Genomic DNA, 16,141 nt, shown 5'->3' with positions numbered 1-16,141 from the left:
TGATAAACTCACATTTCACGAAATGTTGGGATAGGGAGACTCATTAGACTGGACACACTTCTTCCAATATTAGTTATGAAATATCCAGATGATAAACACTGAACAACACGCTGGCGTTTACAGCATATTCTTTCCGTCTTTATTAAATATATTTAGGTGACACTGGTTAATCAGAGTATATAACTACCAAGTGTACATTACTATAATACATCATCTGCAGGTTGCATCATGTGTTTAGCACCCAAAGTTTAGTCTCTTTCCATCACCATATATTTGACCCATCTCGTCTCTTATCTCATAAATAGGTGACTTAACACATACTTCTTCTGAATCCAATTTCCGTGACTGTCTAAACTTTTTAAACCGTGAATATAATATCAGAACATTTTGTTATCCAAAAAAGATAGATAGTATTTGCTCTACCAGTTATCAGACTATGATTTTTTAACTCTTTAATTTTTTTTTTAATTCTATTTATTTATTTATTTATTTATTTATTTATTTCAGAGACAGAGCGAGAGTCAGAGAGAGGGATAGACAGGGACAGACAGACAGGAACAGGAAGAGATGAGAAGCATCAATCATCAGGTTTTTTTCGTTGCAACATCTTCGTTGTTCATTGATTACTTTCTCATATGTGCCTTGACCGTGGGCCTTCAGCAGACCGAGTAACCCCTTGCTCGAGTCAGTGACCTTGGGTCCAAGCTGGTGAGCTTTTTGCTCACACCAGATGAGCCCGTGCTCAAGCTGGCGACCTCGGGGTCTCGAACCTGGGTCCTTCCGCATCCCAGTCCGACGCTCTATCCACTGCACCACCTCCTGGTCAGGCTGATTTTTTAACTCTTGGGCTTTACTACAGGAACTGGCTCTGCTACTCTCCTCCTAAGGAGGATGCCGGGGTCCATTCAGTCAATAAATTTGGTGAATCCCAAGGAGGGATGAAAACAGAATGAACAGTAATAACAGAGGACTTGGGAGTTACCCCTTCCATACCAGATCATTTAAAAAGAATGTTCTGGCCCTGGCCAGTTGGCTCAGCGGTAGAGCGTCGGCCTGGCGTGCAGAAGTCCCGGGTTCGATTCCCGGCCAGGGCACACAGGAGAAGCGCCCATCTGCTTCTCCACCCCCACCCCCTCCCCCTCCTTTCTCTCTGTCTCTCTCTTCCCCTCCCGCAGCCAAGGCTCCATTGGAGCAAAGATGGCCCAGGCGCTGGGGATGGCTCCTTGGCCTCTGCCCCAGGCGCTAGAGTGGCTCTGGTCATGGCAGAGCGATGCCCTGGATGGGCAGAGCATCGCCCCCTGGTGGGCGTGCCGGGTGGATCCCGGTCGGGCGCATACGGGAGTCTGTCTGACTGCCTCCCGGTTTCCAGCTTCAGAAAAATACAAAAAAAATAAATAAATAAAAAATAAATAAATAAAAAGAATGTTCTAAGTCATTCAAACTAGATCATAAAAGCATCAAGGAGTGTTTCTGCCTTTTTATAAAAAATTACATACCCAGAAGAAAAAAGTAGATCTTGGGTAAGTACATACCTAAAATTTAGCGATGGTCAGAAGTGCTATTCTACAAGTCAATTCTTATTTCGAAAGAGGAGCTCTGACCACCACAGACCAGGACCACCTAACTCTGCTATCCTTTTGGTATCAGGACGGACTAACCACTGAGCCATTTCTGAGTAGGGAGGCAGAGCTGTACTCATCCATGCTTACCATATCCTGGTCTTGGAAAGAACAAAGCTGGGTGAACTAAAGGAGAGGTAAACTCACAACCCGGGCTTCCCTAGTGCACACCAGAGCTGAGCATGTGTGAAACCAGAGAATGTAAACATACAGGAATTCAGATCTCTTTCAGACACCTTTATGAGAGTGTAGCCATTTTAAAACACACTCACTTCAATTTCCGGCTGATTTTGGTGAACTCCACCAGCCCGGCTTCCATGGGCAGGGTCAGCTGCCCCGCTGAGATCATCAGTCTGCAGTCTTCGTAGGTGTGATCCGTTACCGGGACCCCCAGAGCTCTGCAAGCATTCAAAAGTAAAGTGAAATTCAAGTGTTTGTGGGTTGTTGTTTTTTTAAGGTAATGACTTTTCATTGGCCCTGAGCTGGCCAACAAACAGCAGTATGTGGGAAAGGATTGGCTACTTTTTGCCAAAGAGACATATTTCTCTACTCGTTCAGACTTACTAAGGTTTGGGGAGGTAATCTTAGGTCTGTATGCTTCTGCCAGCTGATCACTGTGCCTTTGTGTTTAAACTACAATAATAATAATAGCAATTAACTTCCACCTTATGGAAAGTGATGAGAAGTCTCAAGTTTCAGTCCTACCGGATTCTGTTACTTGCTGTGGACTTTCTGGCACTTAAGCTAAGCCTTACTTTTCTCATCTGTACGTAGGGATTACTCTACTTATTCCACAGGGTTCTTGTGAGGAAATACACTAAATGCTGGGGGAAGACCCATAATAAAAAATATTTATTACACCATGTAAACAGATAGTTGGCATCTGTACAGATTACAAGTGAGCAGTCTGTCCAAACTGCTAGCCACCTGCAACTTTTCACCTTTTAAAATTGAAGATCACCTTTTTGCCACACAGCATGCATCTAAAACCACTGAAAGGAACTAACAATAAGTTCATATTTTCTTCTGAACCCGGATACCCTTCATCCTCAAAGGAGAGTATAACCTGCACCACCTTCTCCCTGCTCAGAGATCGAAGAACAGTGAACCAGATTTGGAAAAATACTTATATATATAAATAAGAACGTGAAAACTACTGAGCTTTAAGAAAGAAAGGGGTATGCAGCATATAAAATAATTTTCTGAAGATCCTTCTTTACTAAATTTTTATTAACAAAAATTCCGTAAACACTGCAACATGGTCTTCAACTGTATCTGATTTTGTTGAATTGTTGCTAAGAGCAGTACATGTTCAATGAATGCAATAAGGATTAAACATTTTTTTTTTCTATCTAAAAACTAGGCTGTTTTTGGTTAATAAATATTTTGGTGTAAAAATATATAAGAAAGAAAACTTTAAAACATTTCAGGAAATATAATAAGAACCAGTAGTGCAGACTAGTTAAGAGCTTGGGTTCTGGAAAAGGGAAATGTGAGTGTGAGTCCCGCCTGGAACCCTCACTACCTGCTGTGGTCTTGGGCACATCGTGAACCCTCTGAGCTCGTCTCCCCACCCGCTGCTCAGAGTCGCTGGGAAGGCAACGTGAGACAGCACGTATAGACGGTGCATGTCGATGGCGTGTGTAGACCTGTGAACACTGTAAGAGCCGTGCCACCACTGCCTTCCAGGGACCTCGCTCTTTGTCATTTTCAAATGTCTTTACCGTGTAGTTTCCTGCTCAACTCTCCACAATCGACACCACGAGAAAGACAGGGCAAGGGTTACCTACAGTCCCCACTCGACACACAAGCAAAGACATCTTAGGGGTGCTGGTCCAAGACCCAGCAGCTGAGTGAAATCCTTTTATCTTTGTCCCTGGCCCTGTGACCTCCACGCCTCCAAATCCAGGAAGAAGGTGGCCCCAAACAAACCCTCCTCTGCCTTCAGGCATATTTTGGGAAATCAAAGTATTTGCTGTAAATTCTCGCAGTGCCTAATACTTATCTTTGTGCCTAACTTTTGGACAAAAGCTGGTATAAAAACATAAGGGAGGAAACAATTTAAAACAAACTGTAGATGGCCTAGAAACCAGATAAAACAAGCACACCAAGAACACAGAGCAACAAAACTGTTTTTGCTAACTATTCTTTTTCTGAAAATCAAGTTATTCTGCTGTGGGACAGTAATAGGAATATATATGTATATAGATATGTAAATACCCATTCTTATTTATGCATATATATTATTATGATATGTGTACATATATACGTGAATATATGTGTATATGCTTTCTATAAAGCCAAACGCCACTACGGAGCTAAATTCAGAGTTCCCCTTAAATTTTTCCTAAGAGAATAAATACTACTGGCCTATTATAATAGTTCCAAACCCACCACATACGGGGCTGGGCTGTGGGAGGTGGTACCCAGGAGAGAGGGTGCACACCTGGGGGCTCAGGCGTGACCTGGGTGGCGGGACAGCATCACACACTCTCTTGCATTGCAGAACAAAAGGTGATTCAGCTCATCAGAATAGTGGCCCGATCAAACTCACTTAAGTGCAGGAAAAATCCTCCTTGTGCTTAGCAGTTTCTAAATCTGAAATGTATAATCATCCCTTAGTGGGGTGACTTCTTCTCTTTTCTTTGCATCTATGGTATTTCCTGGCAAACGTTTTCCTTTCTAGTGCCTCTGATGCGGCTGTGGCATCTACAGGGAGGCTGGGGACAGAAAGTGGGCGGGGCTGCAGCAGGAACTGCTCAGACCATCACAAGGCTTGTCTGACAGTGTTGGCGGGCATGGGGAAATCCACCCGGTGGAAGGCTCGGGCGGTGGAAGGCTCGGGCTGGTCTCGTCTGGTTCCTGAACCCTTGCCCGTCTTCTGGCCAAGACTCAATTCCATTAGTTTGGAGCTGCAGCTGTTTAGAGTATTTATTGATTGTCTTACTGGCCACATTCTTGGGTGCATTATTATACTTACTAAAATAAACTCGGAAACGAGGATCTTAGGAACAAAACACCCAAATCCTTCAAACTATGTTAAATGTCACTCACTAATCATGTTCAAACTACCTACTGATCCTAATCTCCTCGGGACACTTACTCTGCCATCAAACTCCGGACTCTCCCAGCGAAAAGGACGGGATCTCTTTTCTCTTCATCACTCGGTACTTGAACAGGCATGAACTGAAAGATAAACACACCCCTTGATAACCGTGGGCAGGACTCAGGCAAATGCTAAAGGCATTAATTTATAAGTTACCTATCATTCTAGAAACCCTGCCCTTCTAGCGCCTCAGTAACATGACGTAGTGGAGGGAAGACAGAGCTCAGACCCGGGAGACCAGTGTCCAAGCCCTGGGTCGTCCTGGGTGTTCGCTAGCTCGTCCTTTCCCTTTCCTGGTCTGATCCCTGGACTCTCCCAGGGGGCCTCTGATCACCTACTGCTCCGGCAGAGGGGAGGAGCCAATGAGCCCGGGGCTGGAATTGGGGAAGTGGGGAAGCTGTCCCTACTCAGAGCATCTAATCAGAGCCACACTCTCTACCACACCCTCTCCTTTGTGTGAAAATCTTACCATGATGATGATTTTATCTCTTATGTTTATCTTCTCCACCCATTCCTCTATCAGCCACCTTTTAATCATCATTTAATTTTTTTTTTTTTTTTTTTTTTTTTTTACAGGGACAGAGAGAGAGAGAGTCAGAGGGATAGATAGGGAGAGACAGACAGGAATGGAGAGAGATGAGAAGCATCAATCATCAGTTTTTCATTGTGACACCTTAGTTGCTCATTGATTGCTTTCTCATATGTGCCTTGACCGTGGGCCTTCAGCAGACCGAGTAACCCCTTGCTCAAGCCAGCGACCTTGGGTCCAAGCTGGTGAGCTTTTTGCTCAAACCAGATGAGCCCACGCTCAAGCTGGCGACCTCAGGGTCTGGAACCTGGGTCCTCCGCATCCCAGTCCGACGCTCCATCCACTGCGCCACCACCTGGTCAGGCTATCCTCATTTAAATTTGACAATCTTGTCTTTTTTTTTTTTTTTTTTTTTTGTGGGTTTTTTTTGTATTTTTCTGAAGCTGGAAACGGGGAGAGACAGTCAGACAGACTCCCGCATGCACCCGACCGGGATCCACCCCGCACGGTGGGCAACGCTCTGCCCACCAGGGGGCGATGCTCTGCCCCTCCCAGGCATCGCTCTGTCATGACCAGAGCCACTCTAGCGCCTTGGACAGAGGCCAAGGAGCCATCCCCAGCGCCCGGGCCACCTTTGCTCCAATGGAGCCTCCGCTGCAGGAGGGGAAGAGAGAGACAGAGAGGAAGGAGAGGGGGAGGGGTGGAGAAGCAGATGGGCACCCCTCCTGTGTGCCCTGGCTGGGAATCGAACCTGGGACTTCTGCACGCCAGGCCGATGCTCTACCACTGAGTCAACCGGCCAGGGCCAAATTTGACAATTTTCTCTAGGTGATATTCCGTGATGCCTCATTTGCGCCATCCTTGGTTTTGTTAATAGTTTTCTAACATCAACAGGGTTTTGGTGCCATATTTAAGCCATGCCATGTCTTGTCTTTTTTCTTTTCTTTTCTCTTGGAGCACCTACTATATACCAGGTAAGATCAATGACATCTATTTGCTTTCTCAAGAAGAAAGATATTTTTATAGGCTAGATCAACACAGCATGTGTGTGCTAAGTATCACTACCCTGATGGCCCCCAATGACAGACAGGGCTAAAAAGCATCATTAACTTATTTAAAGTCCTACAGGTCACATGACCAGGACTCTATCCAAGGTCTGCTAGATTCTAAAACCCTTGTCCCCCCCCCCCCCCCAACCATTGTTCCTAGCGCAAGAGAGTGAGAGATAGGAAAGGACTAACGTGGCCAGGAGTGGTCAAGGAAAAGGAAACAGCCAAAGAGGCTTTGCACAGAACTAATGGCTGACCGTGGCTTTTTAAGGATAAACACGATTTCGCCAGCAGCTACTATTTTCTTAAATGATACCTATGAACCAGGTACCCTGCTAAATGCTTTACATGCATTACAGCATTTCATTGGCCTTCCCAAAATTTGTCATAAGGAATTGGGGTTCACAAGGATCACATGACTGACCCAAGACTCCATAGCTCACTTCTATTCAACAAAAACCGCTCAGGCACCTGCTAAGCAGCAGACCCTGCACTAGCCCTGAAACCATGACAGTGACGTCCCTCCAAGAACTTTCCATGTTCCGGGGTAGATATTTATGGCAATAAGCTAAATCCATCCATTAAGCAACTACTGTGTGCTGAGGACTTTCTCTTAGGGTCTTAACAATTCCTTGAGGCTTGTTCTACCATTTCCATTGGATAAAGGGACGTGGCTCGAAGGGGTTAAACAATACAGCTAAAGCCACACATAGGCGCTGGGCCACAGTTTGAAAGAAAATAGAAAGATTTGTAGAAATAACACCCCTTTCAGGACTCACCTGGGCCCACTTTCAAATCTTGTTAGTGTCATGTTAAAAAGCCAAGGGGCAACAGTGACTCAGAGATGAAGTCTGAGCAAGGGAGCGACATGACCAGGTCCCAGTTTGGGGGCAGTACCTTTGGTGGTGGGGAGAGGGTAAGAGCAAATAGGAAGAGGCTGCGAGCAGCGAAACCCGGCAATTAACCCACAAGAGACGGTGAGACCACAAACAGAGGGGGTGGGGGGGGCAGAGGGTGGCGTGGGCGCACGTGGAATTTCAGAGAGAACGGCTGGGAATGATAAGACCATCTGCTCTATGCCATTGTACTTTTCACATTTATTTTGTCAACATCCTCCCCAAGGGGACAGGGCGTGCTGCAGAAACAACACCTGCTGCCTGGGCTGGGCTGCCGGATCCTGGGAAAGTTACTCCGCCCTATGGGCCTGCGTCCCCTCTCCTGGCGAGTGCAGAGAGTGACTAGAGGGCTTTTGAGACCCTTCCCAACGGGAATTCTGCGTCTAGCTTTCTGATCAGTATCCGGCAACTCTTTCAGATGGAAAAATAAACTGAGCCACCAGAGGTCCCCACATCACTTTCTATCCAGAGCGTCAACCTCTTTGCAAGTAACGATTACTTCAAATTTCCTCCATCCTATTCCAGTAAAATCTTAGATTTGCTCAGTATGAAATCCAAGGAAGAAAACAGTATGTTAAAACTAATGTTCATAAAATCCCTACCAGAATAGTATAATAAAGTTTTAAATCGCCCTATAATTCTTTATTAAAAAAAAAAGGCCAAACGATCATTTATAAATAATACACTTGATTTGTAGCACAGACAGACACCCCCCAAAAATATGTTGCGGGTCCACTGCTAATTATTACAATGAATGATGGGTGTAAGGCCAGGGGCCGCCATCGTGGCCATTCACATGCAGGTTCCCATTGGATTCGGGCAGACGATAAAGAAATGGCGGAGTCAGAGGATGGGGGGGCCATCCTATTTATTGGTGTCTCACCAAGATAGGCAAACCACAAAAGAAGAGATCACATTTACAAACCCATTTGACCAACAATGGGTTTGGGTCTTTTAATACAGACAGTATTTTCCATAAGATAATATTTAATAACACTCAGATTGGCATGCCATTTTATTCTTGAGAGTAAAAACATCCACTGAGAGTTAAAAATAATTAAAAGTCCAGATGTGATGCTCAGGGCCCAGGCCTCCTGAGCAGTACGATGGGAATTCTAATAAGACAGTCGCCTCCCCTTGGGTGAGACCTAGCCCTCTAGCACATTTCCATTTTATGCAAAGCCTTACATTGCTTCCGGCTTACAGCATTGGGGAAGGAAGACCCACCACAAAGAGGGAGCTTGACGGCCATTATCAAACCCTGTCCTCTAGGAGGCGTCTAAATACCCCAGGAACTGCAGGAGCCCCGTTTTCCTTTCGACCCTCACTCTCCCATCATCCCCAGGGACCACACTGCTGGCCCCTCGACTTCACAGCCCCTTCACCTGGTCACTGACATCCTGCTCCATTCTAGCACAGCCAGGGAGACAAGCACACGACCCCGCCTCTCCTCTGACAACATCTGCAGCCAGACCTTTTCTGTGTTACTGACGCGTTTCTTCTCCTCTACCTGGTCCTGCCCAGATGACAAGAACCTGATGGTTGTCCTTCCTTCTCTGCCCTTCCTGCAACATCTGTCTGCCTCTCGACACTGGTCTTAGGGAGTCCGACACTTTCCCCTGGCCTATCTGTCACCTAGACTCTCACTGTAGCCACACCCGTGGTGCCTGTCACCAACGCTCGCTCACCTCTCCTGTCCCCACCGTCTCACCCCTGTAGAGACCACTGAGGGATGTTAAAGGAAACCTTGATGGGTTGAGGCCACTACAAACTCTTGTTAACGCCCACAGTGTCCTCACAGCTGCTTAAAAGCCACATCATTTTCCCGGGGGGGGGGGGGAGGGTGTGCACACTGCCTCAAAATATAATTTAATAGCTTTCTGTCTGTTCTCTTTGGGCCGAAGGTCTTCCTTCATCTCAGCAGCTGTGCTGAGGTACGTTTCCCGAGTCCTGAGTCTGTTTCCTCAGCGTCTCAGTGAAGGGCGAGGATCGAGTGATGGAGCCGGGACTGCGTCTCACTGCTGCCTGCCTGGCCGCTTCTCCTCCATCCCCTCCCCATCTGCCGCCATCATGTTTACCTGTGTCAACACAGGCCTCGCTTCTCAGCTTGCAGGTCCCCTTCCACCTCCACGGAGATGACGGTCAAGAAGGTCAGGACATGCCACCCTCAAAATATGCTACCTGCGTGTGTGGCTATTTTGAGCTGAAGTCACTTGCAAAGTAGCAAATAGGGAGAGGCTTTCTCTGAGCCTCATCTGTCTCCAGGCAGATCGTCCAAAAGGAACTCAGTTGTCCTAATCCCTTCTTGCACAGATTCATCCGGCAGGGAGACTGACTCGTATCCGAGGAGAGGAGACAGAGGTTGCCATCCCACTCGGATCCACTGTATCGCCCCTCTTACACCTCTTATCTGCTCTTCTAAGGGCCCAGCTGTCTCTCCTAAAAGTCACTAACTCTCCCCGAAGTGGCCTACATCCTCCCTGCCCTACGTTTAGCAAGAAGGTATATGACCTCTCAAAAATCCCACCCATCTTTTTTTTTAAGTATTCAGTTTTTACTCCCTGTGATGCCCTTGTGCACATATTAAAAATTAGTAAATTTGTATACCTTTTCCCCTCTTGGTCTACCTGTTGCCAGTTGACTCCCTAGACCCAGTGCCAGAGCCCGGGTGGGGAGAGGGAAGCCTCCCCACCCTCACAACAGCTCTCCGTAACTGCAAGTCCCTTTCCGTGCACCTGGGGCTGACTCCACCCCCTCCGTAAGTACTTGCCAGTCCTCCTGGGGCCTCGGCCCTGCTGGCTCCGCCCCTTCCCCTCCCAGGGGAGGAGGAGGCTGATGAGGGATGTGCTTACCACACCAACACCCCTTGTCTGCACCTTTTAGTCCCAGGCCTCCTACTTCCTCCTGGGCCTCAGACTGCACAGGAGATAAAGTCAAATTCCTCAGTGTAAAGCCAGTATCCACAGCCACCATCACAACCACCTGGCCAGTGCAGATTCGCATTTGATTCGAACAGACGGTAGTGAAATAACGAAGCCAAGAACCGGTGGGCCATTAGCTTTAATCCCAGCTTGCACCTGGCGGGCAAGAAATACACACAGTGGGAAAACACTTCCCTTTCCATTCAGGGCTCCCAAAGCCACTGACTTATCTGAGTTTCCTAGAATCAAAGGTCTGTACCTCACCAGCCTTATTCACCTCTGTTCCCCATCTCCTCTCTGCACTAACTCTGCACAAACTGGCTTCTCCTTCAGCATGGCTGCCTCTCCTCTCCTCCACGTGGCCTTTCTCTGCTTTCCTTTCTCTGCTCTCTCCTCTAATGCTAATGTCAGGACCCGAGAGAGAGCAAGCTCCCGGTCTGCCCCATTTTATAGCGTAGAAATCAAAACCTTTAATTCAATCAATATACAATCAAGGAAGTCTCTGATACAAAGTCACTTAAGGTGGGAAAGGCTTAGTCTTAAAACTAAGCCTTAGGGTATAAAGACCCTGCCTGCTTACAGCCTGTCCCCCACACCCAATGCAAACTATAAGCGAGCAAACCTATATATCATATTTACAAACTTATTTGACCAACACTCAGCCTGTTATTCAAGGGCCCCTGTCCTTGGAGCCAGTCCTTTCTACGACTCCTCGGTGCCAGCAGAACTGTTTTGTTCCTTGTGTCCTGACCACACAGGCACCTTCCTTTCTCCTAAATCTGAGGACTCAGAGAGATTGATGAGTGACTGGCACTGCCCCACTGTCTTTGTCTCAGTAAGAGGAGAACGTTACAGGTCAGCCTAACAAATGCGCAGTGCTAGTTCTTCCACCATTCTACTTTGAAATTTCCTAAAAGAGAAAATGCAAAACAAGGAAGGTACTTGTGCACAGCACTTGCAGCTTCCTCTTTGAAAGAACAGAAAAATCTACATGATAAGGGAAATAAAAGTGAATGCTTACAGAACCCCAGTCATGTGACAGTACTTAAGTCATCTTATTAAATCCCAATGACACTGTAAAATACGTGTGACCTCCACCCCCCAACCCTCCCCAGTACACAGGCTTAGAGAGAGTTAAGTAACTGGCCTCAGGCACATTCTGCTGGGTCGTAGCTAACACTCTTTTTATAACTCATTTCTATACTACTAAACAACTCCAGAATTCTACCAAGGTCCAGGAGAAATTAGCCTTGCTAGAACAGGTACCTCTGTGATGTCTCTGTGTGCGATTGTGCAATGGAGTTTCTCTATAAGGCCCACTTCTGATTCCAGATTAAGAATCATTTTAGTGTATTCAGATATTTAAATAAACTACTTAAGTGTAGTTGACCCTTCCATAAATAATGAGCTCTTCCCTGATTAATATTAAAGAAGAAGTTCTAAAAGCCTATGTTAAAAACACCATGTAGGCCCTAGCCGGTTGGCTCAGTGGTAGAGCGTCGGCCTGGCGTGCAGGAGTCCTGGGTTCGATTCCCGGCCAGGGCACATAGGAGAAGTGCCCATCTGCTTCTCCACCTGTAAAGCCAGGAGCCACGGCCGCCACTATCAAAGCAGCCTCCTGGCCCATGCAGGTTCGCATAGGATTCGGACAGTCGGTAAAGAAACAACGGAGCCACAAACTGGTGGGCCATAGTCTTTAATTCTAGCTTGCACCCGGCGGGCAAGTAAAAATACACAGACTGGGCTCCAAAACCCACTCACATTCAGTGCTCACAAAGCTACTGACTTATCCGAGTTTCCTAGAATCAAAGGTTTCTAGCTCACCAGCCTTATTCTCCTCAGTTCCCCATCTCCTTCCTTGTCCCAGATACAAACTCTGTACAAACTGGCATCTCACTCAGCACTCTGCCATCTTGGCTGCTTCTCCTGGCCACATGGCCTCTTTCTGCTCTCTGCTCTGCTCCCTCTCATGCTAATCTCAAGAACCAAGAGCGCAAGCTCCCGCTCCGTCCCCATTTTATAGTGTAGAAATCCAAACTCTTAATCCAATATACAAAATAGGGAAGTCTCTAATACAAAGTCACTTTTCTGAGGCATGATTGGATTGTACCACCCCACATCAAAACGGGTGGGAAAGGCTTAATCCCAAAACCAAGCCCCAGGCTACAAGGATTCTACCTGCCCACAGAGACACACATTAATATCACCTGGGCGACGGCTTCCTCATGGGCAGTGCCGTCTTTAACAAAGTGAGCATAATATATATTTTATCTGCCCAACACCACCCCTCCCCCTCTCCTTCCTCTCTATCTCTCTCTTCCCCTTCCACAGCCAAGGCTCCATTGGAGCAGAGTTGGCCCGGGCGCTGAGGATGGCTCTGTGGCCTCTGCCTCGGGCGCTAGAATGGCTCTGGTTGCAACAGAGCGACGCCCCAGATGTGCAGAGCATCGCCCCCTGGTGGGCATGCCGGGTGGATCCTGGTCGGGCGCATGCGGGAGTCTGTCTGACTGCCTCCCTGTTTCCAACTTCAGAAAAATACAAAAAGAAACAAACAAAACAAACAAACAAACAAAAACACTATGTAGGGTTTCCATCAATTTTGAAGGAACGGGAGAGAGAGGAGGTGTCTCAGAACAACCCAGACAACTGAAGCTGGTGTACTGAAAGAGCTCGCCCTTCTAACCAAGCTGCGTGTGGGGCGGTGCAGACTGGCACCTCCGAGCCAGGGCCCGACCTCGACGGGTCCGACCAGGGGGTGGACAGGCTTAGTGTCCAGAAGGCGGCTGGGGTACAGTTTTCAGTTACATCCAAACAGCGGAGAATAAAAATAGTCAGAAGTCATAAAGGCGGCCCCCAGGTGAGAGGTAGCACCCTAATCTAAAATACATATAATTAAAATAAGAGTACTACATCTGAAGTCCACAAATCCCATCTTCGTGCCCTGCAGTACCATTCAAGTATGTCAACTCCCTACCAAGCCAGGTGTCTGTAACTGGTGGAAAGCCCTTTGGCTTGTGAAGTTATTGAAACAAAGGATACATTCTTATCTTTGCTAGAAAATATTATCCAAACACATCTGAGATCTGGCTAGGGAATGCAAATACTATAACTGGGAGATAGGGTGAGAGAGAGAGGGAAGGAGGGAGGGGAGATAAGGGAGGGAGGGGGGAGGGAGAGAGGAAGAGAGAAAGAGAAAAAGAAAGAGAGAAAGAAAAAGAAAGGAAGGAAGAAAGGAAGAAAGGGTGCCGGCAGGCAGCCGGTCACAACACAGAAAGGAAATGTGGTAACAGTGGTCAGGGCATGAAAGAGAAATCTGCATCCCTCTGTTGTAACAGTTTGATCACTGACACATGTGCTCTACAAAAGAGTACAACTTTATGTGCATTTCCACCTCTGTTGCTAGATCTTGCAGTGGCGGGAGACGGGGTGAATTTAGAGGAAACTCAGAAGTATGGGTACGTATCTGACCCTCTCTTCTCAGGCTCCCTGTAAGTATCAGTAAAGCCAACTAGATTTTGAATTCAGGGGTCCATTCCATTACCATTCCTGGAAACTAGGAACAGCTCTGGAAACAACTCTGAGTCTTGGAAATGTGGTCCGTACTTTCAGAGTGATCTAATTCCTCCTGCACTCCCCAGCTGCCGCTGCCGCTCAAGCCAAGACTGTCGCGTGAATGACACGAGCTGCCTGCCACACAGGATTGCGGGCTCTGTGCCCCTCCCATGTCCCAAGCAGCAGCTCTTAGCCCTCCCAGAGCCTACCATACTCTTTAGGGTCCTGTGAGGCTCTCAGCTTCTGGGGTTCCCTTTGGTCGGGCTGTGAAGGCATAACATTAAACTTGGCAGAGGTCAGCAGTGAAAGGAATGAACACCTAGTAACAGGTGATGCAAATCTGGCCAGCCGGACCGGTTCCATGTCAGAGGTTACCAGAAGCTAGACATGTTTACTGATATAACTCTAAGAGCCAGACCTGATCACGTGGGTTTCGATATACACCTGGGGGGGCATTCATTCACTTCCAGCCTTTGCACATCCGGTCTCTGCAAGACGAGGAATTCAAAAGAAAAGGCAAGGCCGAATCTCCAGTTCCACGGCCACGTCTGGAATGACTTACCTCGACTTCCACCTTCGTGAAGGGCTGGCACCAGGTGAGTACACAGAGCTGAATGCTGATGAGGAAAAAGAGAAGGTCCCCTTCATATGGGAAGACAAGGGTCATCTTACTATGACTCAGCAACCCCTTTGTCTACACACAGCACCTTGTCACCCATCATACATACATCTTTGGGGCTTAGAGACGCCACGTGGCAGCTAAACACTCCTTGGGCTCAGACAACTATTCTTGATGTTCCAAAGCTCAGTCCCCCCATGTAATCCCACGGATGTATGTGTGAGTCACAGCCGCAGCTCAGTCGGCTAACCCCCAAGTGTGACGTCCCCAGGATGACTTGGGACTCCCAGGCCCATGTCCCTCGACAAACTACCCATGGCCACATTGTAAGGTACATTCACGGGTTCATGGGCTAACTCGCCAGTAGAACATTGCATTACTAAACTCTTTTCTGATATTAAAAAAAACAAAAACAAAATCAGTTGGCCTTTTTGAAAAGCAGAAACTTGATCATAATTGTCTCAGTTACTAAGAAGTGTCCCCACTGTGAGGAAATATCCTGCAGAGTCTCAAATTTCCCTGTAAAGCCAGACATAGGCTCTCACAAAGGTGGTCATGATCAACCCTCTCTAAGACCATTTTTGAAATAGTTTTTTCAATGTGAAGCTTTCTCGTATATATTTAGACTCTCTGAATAAGATTTCTATGGGATTTTAATTTCACCCCATTTGGGCAGTTGACCTAGATATCTGGCAGAATGGATTAGATAACATGTTTATGAAAATACCAATTTTTTTTTTTTTTTTACTATTAGGAAACTAAAATATAATTTACCTTTAAAAAATCACTTGAAGGAACTTAAGACAAAGATTTTAGAAATGTAAACAAGGAATGTAGTTAAAGAGGAGATTCAGAACATAGATGTACAAATTCCATAATTAATTATAAATTGTTCATATAAGTATTAGTTCTCAAACTTTGCCTCGGCAAGGGAAAAAAAAACTTTCACTATCAACCCCAGGCAAACAAAGTCAATTTCATATTTTCTGCCATAAAGTAAATTATTCTCTAATTATTTAAATTGTTTAAATGATTGTGCTTTGGAAGTTAGTGATATGAGTAGGTCATACTGTTCTGAGAGTTCTAAACGGTGTAAAAAAAAAAGGTAAACAAAGCCAGACCTAAGATCTCAGTACACCTGTGTTGCCCACAGGACACACGAGCCAAAGGACACTTCTTTGCCTGACACAGAACAGCTTTGCCATAGCTGCCTCTTCTCTGAGTTCATTTCCCAGATTTATTAGTCCTGGGGTAAGATTTCTGGCTCAGCTCTGAGTCCAGGGTGGCACTCGGAGCAAGGGCCACTGAGGAAACGGATTCAGCAGTGACGGACACACTGCCCCCTCTACTGTGTGGCGGATCAGAAGACTGGGGGGGGGGGGGACGAGAGCCCCACGGGAAGTGCGATGTGGCGTTTGATCAGAACAACGTTGTACCTTTTCAAGAATTTGTGGTGGTTTCTGAGTCCTAAGAAATCTTCACCTCCAACAATACATTTTCCTCCTTTCTTTTCTGAATCCTCTCCTCTTTCCTTTTCCCCCTATCACACACTTCCCAGGTTAGAAGGCTAGATGAAGTACAGTCCTCTGTGTCTAACTCTACCCCCCTTCCAGAAAAGCTTTCTCTTATTTGACCTTCATATCTACCTGGACAAAAAAAAAATGTCATGTTGATTGAACGGTGAAGCCAAAGTCATTATCTCCTTAAGGAATTTCAATCTGAGAAGACCCCAAGGATGACATGCCTTAAGAAATATAAATACACTATGCACCCAAATTTTAAGTACTTTTTTTTCTAAAATGCTCTCATACTACTTGTTTCTCCTAATTTCCCCTTGTATAAAGTGTTGC

At 46.5% G+C, this 16,141-nt stretch overlaps 1 protein-coding gene across 1 annotated transcript in view; it reads right to left on the bottom strand.

Moving 5' to 3' along the window:
- The window catches only part of LPCAT2 (lysophosphatidylcholine acyltransferase 2), a 62,084-nt gene that overhangs the window by 28,621 nt on the left and 17,322 nt on the right, over positions 1-16,141 (bottom strand). The window contains exons 8-10 of the mRNA XM_066243202.1: positions 14,235-14,289; positions 4,723-4,805; positions 1,892-2,017 (exon numbers count right to left, since the gene is read on the bottom strand). Of these exons, the coding sequence (XP_066099299.1) occupies positions 1,892-2,017; positions 4,723-4,805; positions 14,235-14,289 (264 nt within the window). The remainder of the gene's footprint in view (positions 1-1,891; positions 2,018-4,722; positions 4,806-14,234; positions 14,290-16,141) is intronic.

This window comes from Saccopteryx bilineata, chromosome 9 (genome assembly GCF_036850765.1).
Source record: "Saccopteryx bilineata isolate mSacBil1 chromosome 9, mSacBil1_pri_phased_curated, whole genome shotgun sequence".
Lineage (NCBI taxonomy): Eukaryota > Metazoa > Chordata > Mammalia > Chiroptera > Emballonuridae > Saccopteryx > Saccopteryx bilineata.
The sequence above is the reverse complement of the archived record's forward strand: the minus strand, read 5'-3'. Positions and strand labels throughout refer to the sequence as shown.